This window comes from Leptonychotes weddellii, chromosome 2, assembly GCF_054177405.1.
Source record: "Leptonychotes weddellii isolate Sample4059 chromosome 2, ASM5417740v2, whole genome shotgun sequence".
Lineage (NCBI taxonomy): Eukaryota > Metazoa > Chordata > Mammalia > Carnivora > Phocidae > Leptonychotes > Leptonychotes weddellii.
The window spans coordinates 155,828,659-155,852,815 of NC_138370.1; the positions used below are offsets into that span (position 1 = coordinate 155,828,659).

Here is a 24,157-nt window from a genome sequence, read left to right on the forward strand (position 1 = left end):
AGTTTATGCTGTCAGGTGAGTCAAACTCTGTGGGGTGGGGTGGGGTGGAGCACAGATGAGATAGACCAGGCCTGACTGTGCCTAAGTAATTATATGTCATGCTAGATGGTATAAGGCTTTGGGTGTGGAATGCTGTGGGTGAGGCCAATGATTTTAGGAGCAAAATAAGATCTGGGAAGTGTAATGGAGTTTTAGAGATAATTTGTGCTGTAGAGGACAACTACATTAAAAATAGGCTGGGCATTATAATAATTTTGATTACCTCATTCTTTATAAGAGTCATATGCTCCTTGGAAGACCTGTTGAATACACCTACCTCATAAACTGAGTCTTTGACTTTTACCTTTGGAAGGGACTTTGATAGGTCACACTAAACTTCTTTATTTTCTAGGTGACAGTGGCCTCCCGATGTTTACCTCTTATAATCACGGTCTTAACTGTGGGAGAGACTTAGAATGGAAATAGTCTTGGCGGGGGGGACCTACACACAAAGCATAAAAAATACCCAAATAAAATAAATGCAGGCGTACCTTGTTTTCTTGTGCTTCTCTTTATTGCACTTCACAGGTACTGCATTTTTTACAAATTAAGGGTTTGTGGCAACCCTGCATTAAGCAAGTTTATTGGCATCATTTTTCCAACAGCATTGCTCACTTCATGTCTCTGTGTCACATTCTGGTAATTCTTGCAATATTTCAAAGTTTTATATTATTATTGAATTTATTATGGTGATCTGTGATCAATGATCTTCGATGTTACTATTATAATTGTTTTGGGGCACCATGAACCATGTTCATATAAGATGGTGAATATAATCAATAGATGTGTGTGTTCTGACCGATAGGTGGTTTCCCTATCTTTCTCCCTCTTCTCAGGCCTCCCTATTCCCCGAGATGCAACAATATGGAAATTAGGCCAATTAATAATCCTACGATGATTTCTAAGTATTCAAGTGAAAAGGAAGAAGGAAGAGTCACACATCTCTCACCTTCAAATCAAATGCTAGAAATGATTAAGCTTAATGAGGGAAACATGTCGAGGGCCAAGACAGGTTGAAAGCTAGGCCTCTTGCACCAGTTAACTGAGTTGTGAATACAAAGGAAAAGTTCTTGAATGAAATTAAAAGTGCTACCCCAGTGAGCACACGAATAAGAAAGCAAAACAGCCTTATTGCTGATATGGAGAAAGCCTGAGTGGTTTGAATGGATCAAATCAGACACGGCATTCCCTTAAGCCAAAGCCCAATCCAGAACAAGGCCCTGACTCTCTTCAATTCTGTGAAAGCTGAGAAAGGTGAAGAAGCTGCAGAAGAAAAGTCTGAAACTAGCAGAGGTTGGTTCATGAGGTTTCAGAGAAGAAGCCGTTTCTAGAATATGAAAGGGCAAGGTGAAGCAGCAAGTGCTGAGGTAGAAGCTGCAGAAGACCTAGCCAAGATCATTCATGAAGGCAGCTACACTAAACAACAGATTTTCAATGTAGATGAAACAACCATCTATTGGACGATTTCATCTAGGACTTCCATAGCTAGAGAAGAGAAGTTAATGCCTGGCTTCAAGACAGGTTGACCCTCTTGTTAGGGGCTAATGAAGATGATGACTTTAAGTTGAAGGCAATGCTCATTAACCATTACAAAAATCTTAGAGCCCTTGAGAATGATGCTAAATCTACTCAGCCTGTGCTCCATAAATAGAAAAACAAAGCCTGGATGACGACCCATTTGTTTACAACAGGGTTTACTGAATATTTTAAGCCCACTATTGAGATGCACTGCTCAGGAAAAAAAAAAAAAAAGTTTATTTTGAAAATATTACTGCTCACAGACAATGCATCTGGTCACCTGTAAGATCTGATGGAAATGGGTGAGATTAACATTGTTTTCATGGTTCCTAACCCAAAATCCATTCTGTAGGATCTAGGAGTAATTTTGAGTTTCCAGTCTTATTATTTAAGAAATACATTTTGCAGCTATAGCTGTTGCAGGTAGTGATTGCTCCGCTGGATCTGGGCAAAGTAAATTGAAAACTTTCTGGAAAGAATTCATCATTTTAGATGCCATTAAGAACATTCATGATTCATGGAAGGAGATCAAAATATCAACATTAACAGGAGTTTGGAAGTTGATTCTAACCCTCATGGAGGACGTTGAGGGGTTCAAGGCTTCAGTGAAGGAGGTGACTGCAGATGTGGTGGAAACAGCAAGAGAGCTAGAATGAGATGTGGAGCGTGAAGATGGGACCGAATGGCTGCAATCTCAAGATAAAACTTCAACAGATGAGATGCTGCTTCTTACGGATGAGCAAAGAAAGTTGCGGAGACGGAATCTACGCTCGGTGATGATGCTGTAAAGATTATTGAAATGACAACAGAAGATTTAGAATATGACATATGCTTCATTGATAAAGCAGGGGCAGGTTTTGAGAGGACTGACTCCAATTATGGAAAAAAGTTCTACTGTGGGTAAAATGCTATCAAAAGTATCTCAAGCTACATGGCAATTTTTCATGAAAGGAAGAGTCAAATGATGTGGTAGATTTCATTGTCGTCTTACTTTAAGAAATTGCCACAGCCACCCCAAACTTCAGCAACCACCACCCTGATCAGTTAGCAGCCATCAACATCTAAGACCTTCCAAGACCGTCCACTGGCAAAAAGATTATGACTTGCTGAAAGCTAAGAAAATGGTTAGCATTTTTTAACAATAAAGAATTTTTCAGTTAAGGTATGCACATTGTTTTTAGACATACTGCTATTACACACTTAATAGACTATAGAGTAAACATACTTTTTTATGTACTAGGAAACCAAAAAAGTTCATTTCACTTGCTTTATTGCAGTGGTCTGGAACCCAACCCACAATATCTCTCATATACGACTGTAAAATTAAAAGCTAACTGTACCAAGTCAGCTGACTGACTTGTATCAAAAGAAACGCTAAGTTAAATTGCCATAACAGCCCACAAATTTTAGCTACTGCAAATGAAATATTGGTATTCAGATAAAGAAAAATTGGAACACTTTTCATTTCCATAATAAGAATTCTGACAATTAAAGAGAGAATTATTTAGTTATAAAGAGATTTTTCTTTTATCTTAAAAAAGTGATATGAGGAACGCGTATTATCACAGAGACTGGGGCTTCTTAGATTTTCCATAAATGTTAAGCAAATTATAAATAAAGTCACTTCAATATTTTACTAGCCAGATGAACTCTGTAGCTTACCATTTAATCACCATTGACTTTTTATGGCCAACTAATGGCTCATGGGGCTGCTACCAGCCCATTACTAAAAGAAGATATTGAGGGGCGCCTGGGTGGCTCAGTTGGTTAAGCGACTGCCTTCGGCTCAGGTCATGATCCTGGAGTCCCGGGATCGAGTCCCGCATCGGGCTCCCTGCTCGGCGGGGAGTCTGCTTCTCCCTCTGACCCTCCTCCCTCTCATGCTCTCTGTCTCTCATTGTCTCTCTCGCAAATAAATAAAATCTTAAAAATAAATAAATAAATAAATAAATAAATAAATAAAAGGAGATATTGACCTAAAATGTACCACTTGTGCACCTTGGTCAAAAATATTTGAAAACCACTGACAAGGACTCTTGTTTCAACTAAGAAAGAGAGAGATAGGGGTTGGGAGTGGAGAGGGAGAGGGAGATTCTGATTCAAAATTTTGGGGACCCAGGGATCTACAATTTTAATAAAGTGATTCTGATGCAGATGGCCCGAGGACTACATTTTAAGAAACACTGATCAAATTTACAGTAGTTACCGATAAAGCTGGAATTTCTGAGTCACAATTACCTGGGATATTTTAGAGAAATAATCCTGCCTAAACTTGATTTACATAAACACACAGCAGGTGTTTAGGTTTATTTTCTCATTGCTTTGCTGCCAGAGTCTGCAGAGTAATTGGAGCCTTGGTTTCAGTATCCTTGGGAACCTTGTTTTGTTTTGTTTTGTTTCCCCAGATTAAGAAACCTGAATATCACCTCGACTAGTCCTTTCTGAAGGCTTCTCTGACTATATTTGCATTTAGTTTAAACAAGAAAGTTAAGAAACTCAGAAGCAAACTTTCTTTAAGAGCTAATATAGTTCACCTTTCAACTCAACACAGTTTTACCTTCTAAATGAGCTCTAGCAGGGAATTCTTTTGAGTATTTCTAATAATGTGGATCTGATAACTTTAAAAGGTAGATGATTCTATATTTAGATAACCTGAATTATCCTAATGAGGAGCATGTGTTATTTCTTCCCAGGACTTCATCTACCAAACTACAGGACCACTGACCTTACAGCTAGAAGTGTCATTTGTGTTTGAATCTACTCTACACTTTACATATGAGGAACCTGAAGCTTAGGGAGATGAAGTGACTTTCACTGCTTCACAGAACAGCATCTGAAAACCTGAACTTTTAGTACTTTCTACTACAATGACACCCTTTTATATAGTGCTCTGTAGCTATAGAAAATATACTAAATCCCTCTCCCACTTGGCAAATCTAGTTAATAGTTAGCAATACGTTTTTGTAAACCAGTATTGATTGCCTGGGATCCTTCGAAGTAGTAAAGAAAACAATGCTTTTTCCTCGTCCTCTGAAAAGTAATAGGAGGAAAAAAAAAATGTCTGGTATTTAAAAGGTATCATTCAACTCATACGAAGTGTTATTTGTGCCAGGAAAAAAGCAAAACTACCACTTCGTCACACTTCCGTGCTGTGTAATTTACAATAAAATGCCTGGAGCATAATAAGTCTATTTCAAAATTGTTATAATAAAACCCTATTTATACAGCACTTACTATGTGTCAGGTCCTGCATGAAGGACATGCGTGCAATGCAGAAGGAGGTACAGCACAAGGGGCTTAGACTCCGGTCTGGCCACCCGGGTGAAAATATCGGACAGTTGAATGAGGCAAAGTGAAGAACTCTAAGCCTCCATTTCCTTCAGTGTAAAAGGAAGACAATACCATTGTTGTGATGACTCAGTGAATTAACATAATTCAGAGCGCAAAGTCTAGAAACAGAGGAAGTGATTGATAATCAGTAGTTATCTCTTTAATTTGTGCAAGAACTACCTGTGGAAAGAGAGGCTCAGGACGCTCATTTAAGTGTCTAACGACACTCCGCTTCAAAGCACAGAAGATGAGATAGGAACATGAGTCTGTTCGAGTCTAATGACTATAATTTTTAATCACTATTGGCATTTAAAGCTGGAGAACAAAAACTTTGAATTTTGTTCCATGAGATACGTGAAAATCACATATTTCAGTTTTTAGCTGCAGGTATTTCTTCTTTTTGTCTCTGTCTCCCCTCTCTTACTCTAACTTTCTCTCTTCTCCCATCTTTCTTCCCAAGCAGTCTTGGATCTTGGAGACCTAAAAGTCACATATGCTCTTAAAAGCGAGGCTTAGGAAATGGCTTGCAAGTTTGGACGGGCTTCTCTATCGCTCCATTTTTCAATGTGTTCGTCTGTACTGAAGACTCGAGGTATGGCCCCCACACCGTTTCCTTTGGGCTTGTCAACATATTTCCTAAATTGCTTTTCCAAAGCATCCTTCAGTTCCTGGAGGATTCACAGTATAGGAATTGACAGTCCTCTGGGTAACGTCTGAGGAAAAAAGTGAAACAAAACCAAACTTCTTTCTTATCTAGGAATTTGCCACGTAGGTGCCACCTAGAGCTTCAAGGAAAAAAGCATGAACGGCATGTCTGAAAGTGTCCAGGGGCTCTTTATGCATTATATCAGGGCAACATTCAAAATATTTAACAAACTGGTAAAGCGAGGGCATGGGGCATTCAGAATGGACACTGGCCGTAAATAACCAGCAAGTCTATGCTCTGCATTCTGACCTAAAACAGGCCTGTCTGTGGGGCTGAAATGACTCTTTGTTCCTGGCACAGTGCTTTAAACAAAACAGGCTCTCAGTAAATATTCTCTGACCGAGATGCATACCAAATGTTGTAAAGAGAAGGAGAGATTATCATTTTATGCAGGATCCTAGAGCAGTTACATAAGTTTGTGGGAAGAGATAATATTTGTGGACATTAATGTATGAATAGGAATTGTCCAGAAAGAAACAAAGAGAAACACTGTAACAGGGCAAAGGAAACACAGAGCACATGCAGGCTTGAGAAACTTGGAGTCGTCTTGTGTCACTGTAGACTATTACAGCCATTTTCAGTTTTACCACATTTAATGAGAATTATTTTAACCCAGGTGACATCCTTGTTCACAAAGAGATATAAACATTAATAATTGTTAGGCAATTCTTTATTAAAGCTCAATTGAAAATAACTGGTGAGTGAACTTAACTATCCTTTTGAAATCCCTGATTAAAAAAAAAAATAATGATTCTTTGTGGAAAAAAGTATTCATAAGTATGTGAATAGAAGATTCAGGATGAGAAGCATGGGGCATATGGGTTATTTTAGTAGATTAAAGTAGGAAAGAGGCAAAAAGATTATGTTCATATGTTCCCCCATCAAAAAGTCTCCAAACCCATCGCTTTTTTACTCTGCCATAATATCCTTTCTATTCATTTATGATCACCTTTTTTTCATATTAACAATTTTTGTGTTCTTCTTCCCACTGAGTCCTGAATTTGCACAGGATGAGGTCTCTGTATATATATATATTTTTTCCTGGAGGCTAAATGATACTTGGAACCCAGTGTCCACTCAAAAAATATTTGCAAAACAAAGTCAAAGAGGAACAGTGAAGACTATATAGAGAATAGTGTTTTCTGTCTCTTATATTTGGCTTATAAGGCATATTTTTAATAAAATCAAGGAAATGCATCTATTTCATGAATGTATATTGGGACCTTTTAGGACCTTCTAAGGGTTAGAATGGGTTGTGAATGAAGGAGAGAGTCTCTTTACCCCCAAGGTTCTCAATCTAGTGCAAAAGTCAGACACACAAACCAAAGCCCATCTGAGCTGTGATCTGGGCTTTGCAGGAAGTATGTATAAAATACAGCTGTGCAGTTCACTTTAATGGATTCCAGGACAAAAGTCTGCAACAATGGGCTTTCAGTGGGGAGAGTCCTATAGATTGGACACTAAAGGTATAAACTCAGAGGGTACTGATGCCTCATTTCTTAAATTCTTTGATTCTTGGGCTTGGGAAATGCTACTCAAGACATTTGGTTCTGAAGGCTAACATTTATTAATGTACTTATTTTTAAAGTCATTCTTAAACTGTTCAGATAGATAGAGAGAGAGAGAGAGTGTGTGTGTGTGTATGAGAGAGAAGAAAATATAAGAATACTGCTAGGATCTTATGAGTTTCTATAGGACTAACTGTTTTCTACAGTTGAAAGTATACTTTGGCTTATACAATTGTCTGTATTTTCTGCCAATCACAGTCTGTGTAGTTTTCTTGCAAAAGCATAAACTATAATTTTAAACACAGAGAAAACAAAGTCAGAAAGACATCATATGCAGACTGGCCATTGAAGAGAATAACAAACTATAAGAATTGCTAGATTGTAAATGTGCAGGAAATTATATTTGGTCCAATTTTAGAAAATATCTATTGCCAGCTCTTAGACTCTTTTATGATTAGTTTTGAAAGTACAGTCTGAAATTACAATTCAAACAAAACCAAAAAAGCAAGAGGCTAAAAATCAATTGTGTTTATGATTTAGATTTTTTTTTTAACGTCAGTCATTGCTTTCTCTTCTTGCAATTCAACATCCTTCTTAGCCACAATCCTTATATGAATTTAAAACAGCTTTAAAATTATTATAATTTTTATGATAAATTGTTCCTACTTTAAATACCCACACTTTATTTAATTGGCTAATTTAAAAATATACAGCACATAGAAAAGTATCAAATTTAAAACTAGATGGGTTTTACAAGTCTTTAGCCCAATTCCATAATTTCACAATATGGAAAATTGAGGGATAAAGAGATTGATAGATTGCCTAGGTTTATTTCCTAAGAAGGATTAAAATGGAGGTTCTCAGTGCCCTTAGTTCCCATTTTGGTGCTCTTCTTACTAAATTATATTCTCACAGGAATAATAGGATTTTGTCCTTGAGAGCAATTTTGATAACCTGGACTTTCATTTCAGCTTTAACAGTAATTTGATGCATGATCTCAGAGGACCTTTTGCTCCCTATTTGCAACATGGTCAAGTCTCAACATAGGGTACCTCCCCCTCTTTCTCAACTACTAATAATACGGAGGTTTGGGGAGAAAGTTGATGGAGATTCTATGTGTGATTTCTTCTAGTTTCTCGTGAAAGTTGGAGGCAAACAAAACAAAACAACAACACAAAAACAAAACCCTGCCTACTCAATCCATAATCCATATCCCACTCCCCTCAAAAAAACAAAAACAAAGGAAAGACCAAACCAAACTGAAATACTGTTTCTCTTCCTTTACTCTCCTATGGAAAGAGGCCTCCAAGTTCCCCTGCCCTTTGATTTGAGGGCTAACATTATAACAGTCATAAAACACTTTATGGATATGAAATCCTGTCACAAAAACAATGACAACTATCCCCAATGAGTAACTAGGGCACTCAAAAGAGTGCATTTTTGTCCTAATCACCATTATAAAAGGGGAAGGATGTAACATGCTTTTAATCCAGTAGAGATATTGAAGTATGTATGACTCAAAGTTCAAATGACCGAGGTGTAACTTCAATAAAAATTCTGACAGTGTAATTCTGGCTCTGCAATAATATATGCTGATTGAGAACAGTGCTTTACAATTATTTAGAAAGTATCTTCCAAGCTCTGACATCTAGCCAGCAGCAGTCAGGGATCTGTGATGAAAATCCTTTGATTAAAACAACTCTTGCTTTGGAAAGTCTGATGAGTTATAATGTTGATGGTCAGAAACCATGTACACATTTAACACAGACAGGTTATCCACCTAAATCATCTGTGTGCACTGAAAATTAATTGTCTTGAAAGAGTCCAGGGGAAAAAAATGCATTTTCACTCCATACAAATACTTTCGGATGAAAATGGTCATCCTGTCTGGATATTGCTTGAAGATCATCCATAATAATTTGGCTGTGGCTGCTTCTGAACTTAGGATAAGATTACTTTTTTTTTTTTTTAACATTTTCTTCTTGAAGTTCCACAAAACTTCAAAGATTATTTTGTTTTTGATGGAAGGATACAGATGAAAGAACACAAAAGGACAAAATATTTAACAGGACTATCTCCAGCGGGCAAGTTTTGCACTTTCTTTTCTTTAATTTCTTTCAGTGTTGGTGTAGAATGAGGAAGAAATCTACTCTGCCTAGGCTGATTCGACAGCGTGAGGTAACATCGTTCAGGAGGGATAAACGCTTAGAATTTTGAAGATCTTTGGTTTTGCATGATTGGGGAAAGGTGATTTGATATCTTATGTGATCTATAGAGGTAATAGCTTCAGGACAAAGGAGAAGATTGATAAAATACTCTAGCCAAACATATTTAAAATAAAATTATTTTGATAAGAGTAATTCATTGCACTTTGAAAAGGCTAGAAACATTAACTTTCATGTTTTTTCCCCAAAACTAGTCATTAATTTTAAAGATGTCATCTTATATAATTAGAATTATGGAAATACAGATTACTGAATTAATTCACATACCTGCGTCCTTCGGATGAAGGACTTACTTACTTGTTTCCCAATGTGAGTCAGGATCATCAAACATAAATTTACATTGCAGAGAGTACCTATTGTATTTTATTATTCCACATATACTCATATTTAATTAAAATAGAAATGTCTGTACCTTGTAGATCACCTACTAACTATACCACACAAATATTGCAAATTGTATTAGAATACCAACCAAGAGAAACAAAGAGTTGTTGAATTTAAAATAACTGAATATACGCTAATTAACATATTTCTTATGGATTCTAGAGAATACCTCAAGTCCTTTGTGTGAAAAGGCATAGCATAAATATGAATTAAAAAATAAGCACTCAAGCAAAACTTAAAGCAGTAACTCTGAATATCTCTCACTTTCTCTGAAAGGGAATTTTAGGCAATGGGATGGAAAGTGCCCCTTTACTTTCCATCGGTGGGAATCGCATTAAGAAACGAAACAAAACAAAGCCTTGGCAGCAGTTCATTTAAAATGTGGAAGAGGGAAAGGCCTTCCAAGTTGCTGCCTGAATTGTGTAAGGAAGTAGATGCAGGTAGAACAACGCCACTTTAGTCTGTGATAGTCTGGGGCTCCTAGTACTACCTCTTTTGTTGTCCAACACTCTGAAACTGCACATCTTCTGCTGTTATTTCTGCCTTCCCCAGAGGTAGGGAAAAAAAAAAAGTACATTTGAGGTTCTTCTATGCAAAGATATGAAAAATGAAATGCAGTAAGTCCCTAAATAAATATAACTATTGCCACTGAAGAAGCTTAATACGCTCTGTCATTTCCCCTATGGCCAAACTAAAGCTGTGAATGAGATGTTCCCCAAAGAAAATGAACTCTGAAGTGCAGGGTAGACTGTGTTACACCGTTATTGGGAGAAGATAATGTGCAGACTATTTAATGTTAGTTGAAAGTGGAATATTTCTTACAAAACCAAAATACAGGCATTTCCTGAAGACCCATCAAGGGAGCAAGAGAAGACATATGTGCTTGAGATGGAGAGGTAATATGTTTGTGTCTAATATATTTCCAAAATTGTCCTGGAGTGGTTCATCCATGTGAAAATATGGCCCCTCTCTTACTGTCACAATCCATAAGACTCCGAGTGATCTTCTGAATTAAGTCTGGTTTGAAGAGTTAAGAAAGGTTTTCACTCATGTCAAAATTTCCCTAGGCCTAAAAAATTACTTTGGAAATGAGAAGAAGGGGTAACTTGCTTGGTTGTGCTGTTTCTTCTCTTACTCTTTTCTGACATTCCAGTCAGATTTAGCAAGTATCATAAATTCTAAAATGCACTGTCTATACCATTTTACCATCTATGAGCTGTGAAAAACGCAGGACTATCCAGACACTCCATTTGTAAGAAATAGGAAAAAAAAAAGGAGAAAAATAATATAAGCTATCAATAGGGTGACTCCTATGAATTCAATCTAGCACACAGTACAGATTGGGCATAAAGGAAGTACTTTATACTATTATTCATTGTTAGATGAAATAATTTACCACTGTTTCTGTAAAGGCATATCATATTGTAGCAGTGCAAATGTATTATTTGGTCTTAAACAATTACCAAGAACTGGGAAAACATCTTCACAATTTAGGGGTCTCAAATATTGGTAGGTAGCCTATATACGAAAAGCAACAAAATGATATTCTCCAGGAAAAGAAACTCAGCAAAGTTAGAAAGGAACAGGAAATCTCCAATGAATTTTCAGCCTCAAAGCATATGCTTAGTCAACATATGGCATGATATTTTATACTCTGAAGCCTTATTTTTGATTGACCAGATTTACACCAAAAGCCAGAGGAATCTGTTAGTCAGCCCCTATCAGATCTTCTTGATTTTAGCTACCATTAGCCAAGTTTTGAGTTTCATAGGATGGTTTCAATAGTGGAACAATGGCTTACCTCTTCTCTGTTTCTCACCCTGACAACAGCTGTAATATAAGTGTAACCACTTCCCATGATTGGTAAATACCAGAAATGTAAGTGGTAAGAGGACCTTGTTAATTAGAATACTGACGATAATACAACTTGGTCTGCAGGCTTATGACCTGCATGGTGGAAGACCAGCTGAGCTGTTGTCTCTGCAGCAGAAATAATACACAAGTGGAACAGCTACTGAGAGAAGTACTAATACAAAGTCAAGACTCTCAATGCAATCTCAAGACTCGTACTCTCACTTAATACAGAATGACTTAACTGACCACCTTTCTACCTCCGTTGGAAACATACATACATGAGTGCATGGACATGTGCATGCACATACACACACATATACATCTTATAGATTTCTAAGGACCTGAAGGCTAATAATTTAAGAAAGCAATGACTTAGGCTGTACAGCGTGTAAAGGTCTAGCTGATGTCCCCTGGCACGCATCTCTGGTGTTATAATCCACCCAGTGCCAGAAATCTCCCCATCATTTTGCCATACTTAGTCAAATTCTATCAATTAGAGAGACCTCTGTTTACTAAACATTTGTTTAAACTGCAGATATCCCTATTACAGGATAATAAGAGTCTTTCACATATAAGAAGGAATTCAGCTCAAATAATTTGTTTCCTCCAGGACCAACTCGAGTTGTTTAAAAATCAATGTGCATTTTTTTTTCAACTGAATTCTGTTGTCCCTGGCACCAGATAAATGTGAGGTTTATCTGACTGAGGAAAGGAAGAGGCAGATTACCAACCCTGGAAAACAGATTACTTTGTGGGTACAGAAGTGAGTGAGGGAGATTAGGTAGGTCAGAGAAAATGCTTTAAGGCCATTGAGACAAATTTTGAAACAACACCCTCTGGGCATGTTCTATTTGACCAAAGTAGCACCAGACATATATATATATATCCTCTAGGACAGGTGAGTTGGTTTAGTTCTTTTTTGCAGCAGAAAGATGGCAGTAAAAACAATGAGATGGTATCGGGTAAGGAGACCAATAGATAAGCCTTATAGAAGCACAGTACATATCAGTATTAGTTGACAACACTCCTAGGTGGTGAACAATCACCACGATTACATTTTCAAATACGAACAATATGCTGGGGGAAAAAAAAGGGCTATGCTTTTGGTAGACTTAGATATGTTTCAATCATAATGAAACTATGGCTAGTTGTCAAGATTTCACATTTTTATAAGCCACTTTAAATCATTTTTTGAATAAGATAGAATATAAATGAAAACACATTAATTTAAAAGTGTTATTAAGAATATAGTAAATATTTTATAACTGGTCCCATAAAAGACCTAATAAGAGACTATTCATTTGGCAAGAGAAGATCTGCTGAAAGATAAAACAGTCCACCTAGAAGACCTATAGACCCATATATTTTCATTTCAATGTCAAATCATAACTATGCCTTCTTTTTTCTTAATTCCTATATTTTAGTCACCTCTTTAATGGAATCAACTCTAATTTTAAAAATTCTATATTTAAAAAGGGAGCTCAGTTTAGTCATATTAATACATTTTATACTTAAATTTTATTTCCCTTTTCCTCAACTCAGTAGAGATATTTTCAGTTTTATTTATAGTCTGACTGTGATTTTCTCACTTTATACTGTATAAAATCATGTGATTATAACTGAGCCCCCCACCTTTAGCAGCCAAAGTTGATTTGCATCCATAACATCCAGTAAATCCAAGGACAGAAAATGAGATGAAAGAAAGATAAATGACATTATAATTAACTGCTATCAGAGAATTAACATTTCTCATCTAATTTCAGTCTCATGTTTACATTTTTTCTATTTATCCATATTTGAAAATTATTTGTAGCCAAACATTTTTTACACTTGATTCATTTTCTTTTATCCAGAAATAAGCAATTGCATGTGTAAGGATTGTTCCTGTAACATTTCGCATGAAATTTATCCTGTAATTTCTTCATCAGATCTCTTCTGTAACCATTGTGTAAGAGTTCTCTAGAAGATTATCCAAAAAAAGTGACCATGACAAAGGGGTTCCACCTATCATTAGCAGTAGGAAGTAATGTTATAAGGCAGCGTTTGCTTATTCATAAACTGCCTGGCTTACAAGTGTGAACAGTGCCTTGTTACATGACCTAGCCAGAGCCAATTCTCCTTTTCCAATTCATTCCTAAAAGCATTTCTCTAAGCCATCTACGTAGAGATTCATGTTTTAATTGGAAAATATTCTATTATATACATTTTCTATGCCCTCTCTACTTGGATGCAGCATCTTCCAATTGCATTGGGGGATTGACCCTTTTATATATCAGTAGGAAATCAGTAGGAAATCTATCCCTCCCTCATTCCCTCCCTCCTTTCATTTTTCCCTCTCCCCCTTCCTCTCTTTCCCCTTCTTTCCCTCCCTCCCTTCCTCTCTCCCTTTCTGTTTCAAGCCATCTGTATAATGCCCACATTAACTATTGGGAACTTAATGTATGTTGCTATGTTATCATTTTACAGGCAAGAGAATAGAACATGGAGTGGTTAGACTGTCTATCAAAATTTAATAGATAACAATTCAATGCAAATGTTTTACTCTGCCAGCCAATTACTCATTGATTAAGTCTATGTCAGGACGCCTGGGTGGCTCAGTTGGTTAAGTGTCTGCCTTCGGCTAAGGTCATGATCCCAGAGTCCTGGGATCAAGCCCTGCATCGGGCTCCTTGCTCGACAGGGAGCCTGCTTCTCCCTCTCCCTCCTGCTCCCCCTGCTTGTGCTGGAGTGCAATAAATAAACAAATAAATAAAATATTTTTTAAAAAGTCTGTGTCTCCTTTCACTTAGGATTTGTGCTAAATAAAAATGGAAGCTCTCAATTATTTATTCAAAGTAAAATAGATAAATAAATAACCACTTACTAAAATAGATGGAGGTACACATTTTTAGCACCGTAAACTATTTCAGATAAAAAAACAGCTTTCATTTGCAGCTTAAGTGTCTAAGAATTTCGTTGTCAACAAAGTAAATCCTTAGGTGCCAGGCTTCTAGGCATTAGAGTAACCCACGAACACTTGAATATTGATTTAATGCCATCAGACTTCTGGAAGAATAAATAATATATACGCTTTCCTTATAAATACAATATTCATACAACTACAGGACACATGCTTTCATATAAAATATAACTATGACAAAGTAAATTCCATAACACTTAAAGTAATTTATGTTTTTTTTTCTTTTCCCAAAAACGCTCAGGCAATGAGCAGTTACAATGTTTATTCTACTTTTTCTTTTAAATGTAACTCATGCAATAAGACAAAATAATTTATATCTCTGACATTTGGACTGTATGAGAGCCCTGAAAATAGTTCATCATTTTAATTACTAATGGTGCTATATATATCACACATTTCCTTAGAGAAAACCACTTTGAAATCTCACAGTTATTTATAATAAATCCTTGGCATAAAAAAAAGAAGTCCATATTACTCAAATGCTCCTTTTAGTGCCCCTCAGTTTATGAGTAAAATTCAAAAACACAGTCATCCTCATCACTGAATCTCATAAACAAACTGCAATTTGAGGTAAAAGCAAAATGTATACTAAAGCATCAAGGCCATTCCTGAATGAAAGACATCTTTGGAAAATGTTAGTGATATTTACACCACATTAAAGATGATTCATTGCTTTCTTAAACTTTCTGAACCATCTAATTTTACCCATCTAGTGCTTTGAACCTCATACTCTTGAAACAATAAGCAGGCTTTTTTTACCCCTTAAAAAACCCAACAAACATTTAAATAATTGGTATCTTTTTGAAGTAGTGTTCACTCTTAAGGGTTACATTAAAGTGAAATGGCCAGCATACATAACTATGTTTGGAAAAATATATTATTACATACCTATTAAAATATGTTCATGGTTTATCTGTTCATCATACTTTTTCTTTCTTAAAAAATGTATTCTTAAATTGGTTATGAGATAATTATTCTTTTGTCAGTCATTATTTTAATAATAGTAATGATTTATTATATAGAAGTATTGGTATACTTTTTCTTGATTAAAAGAGATAAATATCATAATTCTCTCTTAAAAAAAACAGACAAAAATGCTATATTCTTTAAAAGTACTATGATATCCCATGATCACTTATTCAGTTGTAAACTATTTCACTTCCAGATTGAACACATTTATTTTGTTAAAATATTACTAGAACTTTAAAGTGCTTGGCCAAAATTACATGAAAAACTTTTTTTCCGCATGACTTATAACAAATTCTTCTGAAAACTGAAAGAGGCTTGTTAGATGGAATATGACTCAGCCATAAAAAAAAGAATGGGATCTTGCCATTTGCAACCACTTGGACAGAGCTAGAGAGTATTATGCTGAGCAAAATAAGTCAGAGAAATAGAAATACCATATGATTTCACTCATCTGTAGAACTGAAGAAAACAAAACAACTGAGCAAAGGGAAAAAAGAGAGAGAGGCAAACCAAGAAACAGACTCTTAACTCTAGAGAGCAAACTGACAGTTATCAGAGGGGAGGTCGGTGGGAGGATGGGTGAAATCAGGGATGGGGATTAAGGAGCACATTTGTGAAGAGCTCTGGGTGTTGTATGGAAGTGTTGAATCACTATGCCATACACCTGAAACTAATATTGCACTGTATCTGAACCAACTGGAATTTAAATAAAAACTTAAAAAAAAGAGGCTTGTTAAAAGGAGACTTTTGTTACATAAAATACACTTCACTTTCTAAATTTTCATTATTCTTTAAATCCAAAATAATGAATTGTTGTTTTAAATATCCATGGTTGTATTTATTTTGTGATATATAGTATATTGATGTCACCATTAAGGCAAACTGGAAGGTCATAAATAGATTCTATGTTTTTTATATGTATTCAATATGTTGTTATGTTTACATAACTCTCACATATTCATGACATATATTCTGGAAACTTAAAAAAAAAGAACCTATCTGCCCACTGAACCATAGAGCCATCGAAGAAGGATCCTTGGGCAGGTCTGGCAGGGTACTAGAATTTTCCTTTCTCCTTCACTCAGGATTCATTTCATGCACATGTAGTTTGTTCTGCTGAATTTTAACCTACCTCCTCCTCTCCTTATTTTCTCATAAAAATACCTTCTACCTATCACAGTTCAGCATATGTTTTCAGTACCTGAGGCATGACCACAATTTTCTTAAGTCCAAGTGTTGCAAAACATAACCAAATGATTTGATTCTTGCTTCTTTTCTCACTCCTACTGAAGCCAAAAATATTTGGATATTCTCCCCTAACCTAATGCAATCCAGCAGAGTTTGCAGTAAAGCAAATTAGTGTGTTAGCTGAAAGTTACTTTTCTGTTGATTTCCACGATAAAATTAGAGCTTCAGTCTCTTGGAAGAAAATGTCTTACGGTATACTGAAAGATACTTACTATGCAAAACCTGTTTAATCCGCATATTTAAAGACATAATGTAAGCCTTTTTGATAACCAGTTCAGAAATAAGGAGAAAAGTCACTGATAGTATGGTGATTTATTGGGGAAAAAAAACCTTTAAAATAAACCATCTAAAACACCTTTGTAAAGCCATCAGCTCTCCCAATCTCATTTTTTTTCTCATTTATAAATAGAGAAATCAGTAAAACTATTATATTTTCAAATATCTCACAAAATTGGAGCAATTTCAAATTTAGATCTACATTTTTTATTGTTTAACAAATATTTGTCTGCATTTTCTTCATTACTTGAACACATTGGTTTTTCATGGTGCTATGCTCAACAGAGATCACAAAGAATTAAAATCCTGAGCAATATGCATACAGTGTCTAAGGATATTTTCCCCCCTGTCAATTAGCTAATATCCTATTACAACCAGCTAATGTGCCTGTGTTAACAATTCTTTTTCTAATCAGATGTTCTATTTATTTAATGGATGCCTGTTGTCCTGATTAGAGTGGACAGGCAAGCTTAAATATGATAGTTGAGTCTGGTTAATGCTTATGATTGGAAATCTTTGGTAACTTGCTCTGCTTTATTGACTATAAACTCTGGGGAGGTTGCATACTGTGGTGTCTCCAGCCACAAAATAGAGGTGATAAGATCATATTATGCAGCTCCTGACTTTAAGTTGGAGTATATTTTTGACTGGTTTCACTTCTGGCAAAAGTTGTTAGTCGATTACAAAGAATGTTTGTCATGTCAAGCTTTACAAAAGGATGCCAACTTCCATTCCCCTCCAGGAACACAGCAGGCTACACTACCTAGTGTTTTTCTGTTTCTTATAAATAAAATTGTGTGTTTGCTTTCCTATTTCATCCTGCTGATTCAAGATAAGTAGTGCATCTAAGGACACAAAAGAAAGTGTCAACTCACCAAGATCTATACTTTTAAGCAAGCTACTGCAGTAAATTTGGTTACCTCCATACTGGGATTCAGGAAATCTGGATCACAGCTCTCTCACTGACTGAATGACCTTGAAAAGTTACTTATTTTTTCCTAACTGGATTTCAAAATGAGGAATTTTCATAATGTCTTCCAGATAAAATAATTTATGATTCTATGTGAATGCTTTATGTTCCACACCTTAATAAATTGAAAACAATGAATCATTAAGTTACTTGAGCGAGTTGTCTTTATTACAATTTTTATTATAGTCAGTAACACTGCAATAGAAAAATAGCATTCACAATGAGAACAGAAGGTAGAGTCTCCGGATACAAAAGAAGAGATGGCTCCACAAATAAAAATTAGGGACTTTCTCTCCAGAACAGTAGCACTGGTCGGATGAAAGCACTTTTCTAGAACGCTGCAGGCACTCGCTATGGCGATCACAATGACTTGTACTGAAAATTCTCCATCACCAATTCCAATGAAATCGTTTGAGACTTATGTTACCAAATTCCAGTACAAAATTATCACTATTATTATGTCTGATGATTATCATGTAATCACAGACCGTTAGCATTGGAATTCATTTTGTCTAACTTGCTATCTTACGAATGAATTTCTTTAATAATGGTTTTGAGAAGTTAATCATGCAACGTAAGTTTCAACATCCTTTGTGATACAGATTTCAGAACACAGACTATTCTATGGAGTGGATTTTATTATTTCTTAAGGTACAAATTTCATCCTTATATGGAAGCAATTTTCTCCCGTTTAAGCCTACTGGCATTCTTTTTGCCCCCAAGAATCATAAAGATTGAGTTCAATCCTTTGTCTCTCTTTTGCCTTAAAGTCCTTCAATTACTTCAAGTGGTGGTCCTCTCTTCAATCTGTCTTCCTTAGAGCACCAAACACTTTTCTTAGATTCACCTATTTTTAAAAGCACAATTCTCAGTATCCTTCTCAAGAGAAAGCTCCAGAAAGAAAAATAAATTAGCACATGATATCTCCAAAGATTACATCCCTGATCTAACTTGGTCTTTGATGAGCATACTATATCTTGGGGAGGTGAAATATAGTTTTATTGGCAAATCTGGAACAAAACTCTAATTTCTAAAATTCCTTGTCTTCCATACTCTGTAGAAAGTTGGAAGTCACTTTAAAAACAAGCTAGTCAAATTCCTCATTTTAGTGAAGTACATGAGATCTTGAGAAGGTAAGTGATTATCCAAATATACTACATTTCACTCTCCTCTTTCTAAAATACTAGAAGACAGAGTGAAAGATATTAAATTGGAAATGTTGCACATAGAATACATCTTTAATAGCAGTGATAGACAAAGCAGACAGAGATTTTCTGTTCTTGAGACTATTACTTCAGAATCTTCCATATAATCAAATAACCGAAGGATATTGCTTTGGGAATTGAATCTAAGAAAAGCAGAACAAGGGGCTTATATATTCATACAAATTACAAAACAACACTTAGTATTAAGGAGAAAGAATTTATGTAGACTCTGGAGCTTTTGAGAATATAAAGTCAAACATTATAATTACCATATGGAAAATGTTCATTAAGATTATATAGGTTCATATATGAAGCACATCTGAAAATGGAAATCTTGGGGAGGGTCAGGGAAAAGCCATGTGGCATAAAAAGTATTCTCTGCCATCAAATTAATTAAATTTCCAGGTTCTAGTAAAGGCCATATATTCTGTGTAGGCACTCACTAAAAGTCAGATGTGCAGGGCCTCGGAGAGAGTGCTATAATCTACTCATAAATAGAACTCACCGAGGAACACTGACAGCAGTTTGGCATTAAGGAGCACTTTATATAAATGAAAAATTTACTTTGCAGTAACTTTTATTAGGGAAAGTCCATCTCTGACAGGGAATCCTTTATACATCTTTCAATCCTATTCTGTTCTACTTTGAGCTTTGTGTAACATACATGTTAGCATAGTCAGTAAGTTCAATAATTTTATTGAGAAAATAAAATAGTTTTTGTTTTGATTTTGTTTTGTTTGTCTTTTACTTCCACTGATCCACTGATATTATTGTCCACTTAAGGATTTTTTTTTTTTTTTAAGGTGCCCTTAAAAAAATGTGTTAGAATGATGAACAGGCTTTTCAGAAAAAGACCCATCTCAGGCATCAACCAAAATAAAATATGTATTCAATTAAAAATAAAGAGGTAAGACTGAAAATTCTTTTGCCTTCATTAAATGTTATTTTAAAAATATTAATTCATTTTCTATCTTTTTTCATCCATTTTTATACATAGTGGTATTATTTATTTTATTTTTATACCATACTATCCACTATCTAAACCATACCTTTATTAATGTAAAAATTCAGATCAAAGCCATATGCTGTTTTAAACTGCACCTCCCTTTTTTTCTCTGAAGGTATTCAAATGGATTTTCCAGGCTCTTCAAATTGACCAAATATGAGAATATAAGCTGTGGGAGCCCATCCTGAATTCCTTGTTCTATAAAAAAAAAAAAGCATTTGCACTAAATGAATGATAAAGGATTTGCAACCAAGCAACATAGAACAATTAGGAGAACTAGGGCTTTCACCTAGGAAATAATATAGAGAGAAACACTATATATGTAAACATTATGACGGAGGGACTGTCTGAATTTATGTCTTAGAAATACTTTCGTTTGGAAAAGGAATATAACTTATTATGTGTTTTCCCAAGGAGAAAACCCAGGATAAATGGATTCAAGTTACAGGAAGACAGATTTTGGCTCAATATAAGAAAAAGCTGAGAAGTTAAATATATCCCAAAATAGAGTGAGCTACCTCTGGATTTTGTGTCACTGGAATTATTCAAGCAGAGATGAGTAATTCTTATAATGGCGTCAAGGGATGCATGCACAAACTAAGACTAGATTGGTTCCCTATAATCTCTCTTAAAATTCCATGACCAGTTCAGCAAACACTTATTCTATGTTCTAGACACTTCACATTAAAAAAAAAAAAAAGATAGGAACAATATTCACAGAGCTGATAGATTAATTAATTCTATGATTATCCTGATAGAGAGTATGGTGAGGAGGGATATTCTGACTTGTATCCTAATAGAGCCTTGACTCAATTGTATTCTCTAGGCACAATCCTTTTAGTTCTAAATACTCCAAGTTAATGCTGAAACCCTTATCTTGCTCTCAAAACCACTATTCCCCCAGAAAAAGTCCTAGAAATATACAGTGTTCCCAAATCAACGTATCTTAACTTGCCCTTTTTCTTTCCAGCACTTTTACTTCAAAGGATTTTCTAAGAATGAAGGAAACACACATTCATAAATAAAGTTCTTTTTCTATTCCTGCATTGATTTTGTTTTCCCTCCCAGTTTTATTTCATATTTTTTTAAAATCCTCTCAATGTCTGTGGTTTTCAATGATATGTTCCCTTCAATTTTTTATTGCTTTTCAATTTTTTTTCATTTTTCCAGACTCCTGTGGTTGCTTTATTCTCAAAAACATTTTTTTCCCTTCTTGATTAATCCCCTTAATCTCATCGATATTTTAATATCCACTTTTTTCTTTCTTTTCTTTTCTGGTAAACTGATAACACTCTTACCTATATGGTATGTGTTTCTTTAATTTTCCTATAATATAGAAAAGAATTGCTCTGGTTACCTTTCCTCAAAATCTTAGAATGCATTGGTTGAATTTTCTTCTTTCCATATGAGATGCAAATATATCTATACTTCTTAACACTAGATTTGGTAAATTTTATAAAATTAAAATTAGCTTTTTTCTGCATTTGCAATTGTATTATACCTACTTGGTTTTTAATTACAGGTCTCCAATTTGGGAGAAAATAATGAATTGCTTTGCCTAATATATTATACAGTGAATAATCTATGAAGCTAATAATGAATGGTCAAGAGGCACACACCAAGTGGGATGAAAGCAGAGTAGAGGGAACTATGGATGAGGGGAAAGGTCCACATGCAGGTAAGGAAGATGAACGACTGTTTTGTAAACATACACTCATTTGTCCAACATTTAGTGAGTAACAAACACTGTGGACATAGAAGAATTCATAAAAGATAAGATGAAATCATTGTCCTCTACTAAGTCAGAGTTGAATGTGACTTAGAGTCTCAGCTTTGCTTGGGAGAGAATAAGAAAAATTACAGAAGGCACATCCTACTTTAGTCAATTCTGAGTGATCATGGCCACATTAGATTTCTCCAAGCCTCATTCTTTTCCTCTTAGATATAGATGATGATCATAATGTCTAACTCTATGTTCCGTTGTGTAGATGAATTAAGAAAATGGAGATGAAACTCATTAACATGATGCCTGACACGCATTAAACTCTCAGCACAGGTCTGCTATTACTGTTGTGAGCTTTTGAAACTGATCTGGGGAAAGGGCCTTCCAGATGGAGAGACCCAGTTATGTGAAGGCCTGTGGGTGTGAAAGATAACACCATGTGCAGAAATGGGGTTATGGAGGACAACCAGTGATTTCAGAGCCTTATCAGAGAAGAGGCCATACATTCTTGAATGAAGATGAAATGGTTCAGCCTTCAATGGCTAAAGGTCATATTGGCAAAAATGCATGTAGATCAAAATGATTTGTTTTGTTTATTGAACAAACAAGTCTTCATTATGCTACCACTTTAAAGAATGTAACAAATAATGCTGCCGCACACATACACACTTAAAGACACACTATTTTTTTAAGACACAATTACTATTTTAAAGCGTCTGCCAACAATTTTCCTAGCCCAAAGGTAGTGTTCTAGTCATATGTCTCAAAATCCTGAGAGAGTCACAAGGGTGTAATGCAGAACCTGACATATCCCCAAAACAAGCCCCTGCAGGAGCTAGAAGGACGAGTTCTTCTAGTGAAAAAGGAAATCAAGGAGGTGGGTGTTTCCCTATGATGAATAAGTATGTTTTATAGGTTATGACTCTGCTGGAGTTTGAGCCCTGAGGGAACCTAGCTCCTTTCAAAATACAGCAGCCTGAACAGAGGTATGTTGGGACTGCTTCAAATGCCACCAGCTGAATTGACCCAAAAAAAAAAAAAAAAAAGTTTTGCAGAAAGCGATTAGAATACATTTGGCTCTCATATGTGAATACATGGCTTTGTGGGGCATTTAGATTTATTTGAACCAGTTTATACTTAATTCTCTATAACCAAATGAGTAAGCATCATTCATCTGCATGCAATTTTGTGCAATGCTTTTGAAAATCCAAATGCGATACTAATTGAATTATGAGTTAAAATTCACAAAACATTCTCATTTTACATTTTTCAAAGGTATATCACAATTGCTCCTGGAAGGTCGAAAGTGGCATACTATTACAAGTTGCTTCTCTTTCCTATATAATCAGTTGAGGAAACTGTGTAACACCTTTCTCCGAAAATTGTATCATTAATTCTTCTGTAGCCTTTACATTAAAAAAAAAAAAAAAAAAAAAACACCTAACTGTGCCGGGAATTCTGAAATGCATAGCATGCTAACGTGTGTAAAGATATACTCCAGTTGAACAAATCTGCCACACCAGGCGACTCTGTGTAGTGTATAAATGCGTCTTCTGAATGTCAAGGAGTCAGACTATTAATGAAGAACGCAGAGGACGGGCAGCGGCATTGCCTCATGAGAACCACCATACCTGTTGATTAATGGAGAGGCCTTAACAGCACTCTTCTTCCATGCGTCTTGCCATGAGGAAAGGGGAGGAGGGGAAAGGTGGTGATGACCGCAACACCTGGGGAAGGGAGATGGGGAAATATGTGAAGGGAAAATCAGCAGCCCCTACACAACGGTGTCCATCCATAGACCTTGCCAATAAAACAACTTCCAAAAACCCTGAACTTGGTTTCTTTCTTGCCTTTCAAAAATCATTTATGCAAACTAGGTATTTTTGAAAGTTCTCAATACGGACATTCTAACAACAAGGATCTTCCAAGTCTAGGGACATATGGGGCTGCTATACATAATAAGCTACTATCTTATCCTCGCTTGGATATAAAGGTATAGATTTTCTTTTACAACATGTTTAAGAAAAAAACTATATAGGTTAAACCATACCAAATATATATATGTATTTCCACCCCCCACACAGTAGGATTATTATCATTTTCTCATTCTGCCTCTACCTCATTGCTACCTGACTGGCTCACAATGCATTTTCCTTTTTATATTCTCTTAGGGGTATGTAGTTCTGGTATCAAAACAACTTCAAGTTGCTAAGTTAATAAAAAAGAATTAAATTTAA

The 24,157-nt window shown here is 35.6% G+C and overlaps 1 protein-coding gene across 9 annotated transcripts in view; it reads right to left on the reverse strand.

The window, feature by feature from the left end:
• Positions 1–24,157, reverse strand: part of PCDH7 (protocadherin 7) — a 419,547-nt gene that overhangs the window by 175,916 nt on the left and 219,474 nt on the right. For 2 of the 9 annotated variants that reach the window (XM_081812510.1, XM_081812508.1), the window contains exons 4-5: positions 23,552–23,647; positions 16,652–20,395 (exon numbers count right to left, since the gene is read on the reverse strand). The exons of 5 other annotated variants lie outside the window; for them this stretch is intronic. In XM_081812510.1, the coding sequence (XP_081668636.1) occupies positions 23,559–23,647 (89 nt within the window). In that variant the 3' untranslated portion in view covers positions 16,652–20,395; positions 23,552–23,558. Of the gene's footprint in view, positions 1–16,651; positions 20,396–23,551; positions 23,648–24,157 lie in introns of those variants that run through there. 2 more of the 9 variants (XM_081812509.1, XM_081812507.1) reach the window with 1 other exon arrangement.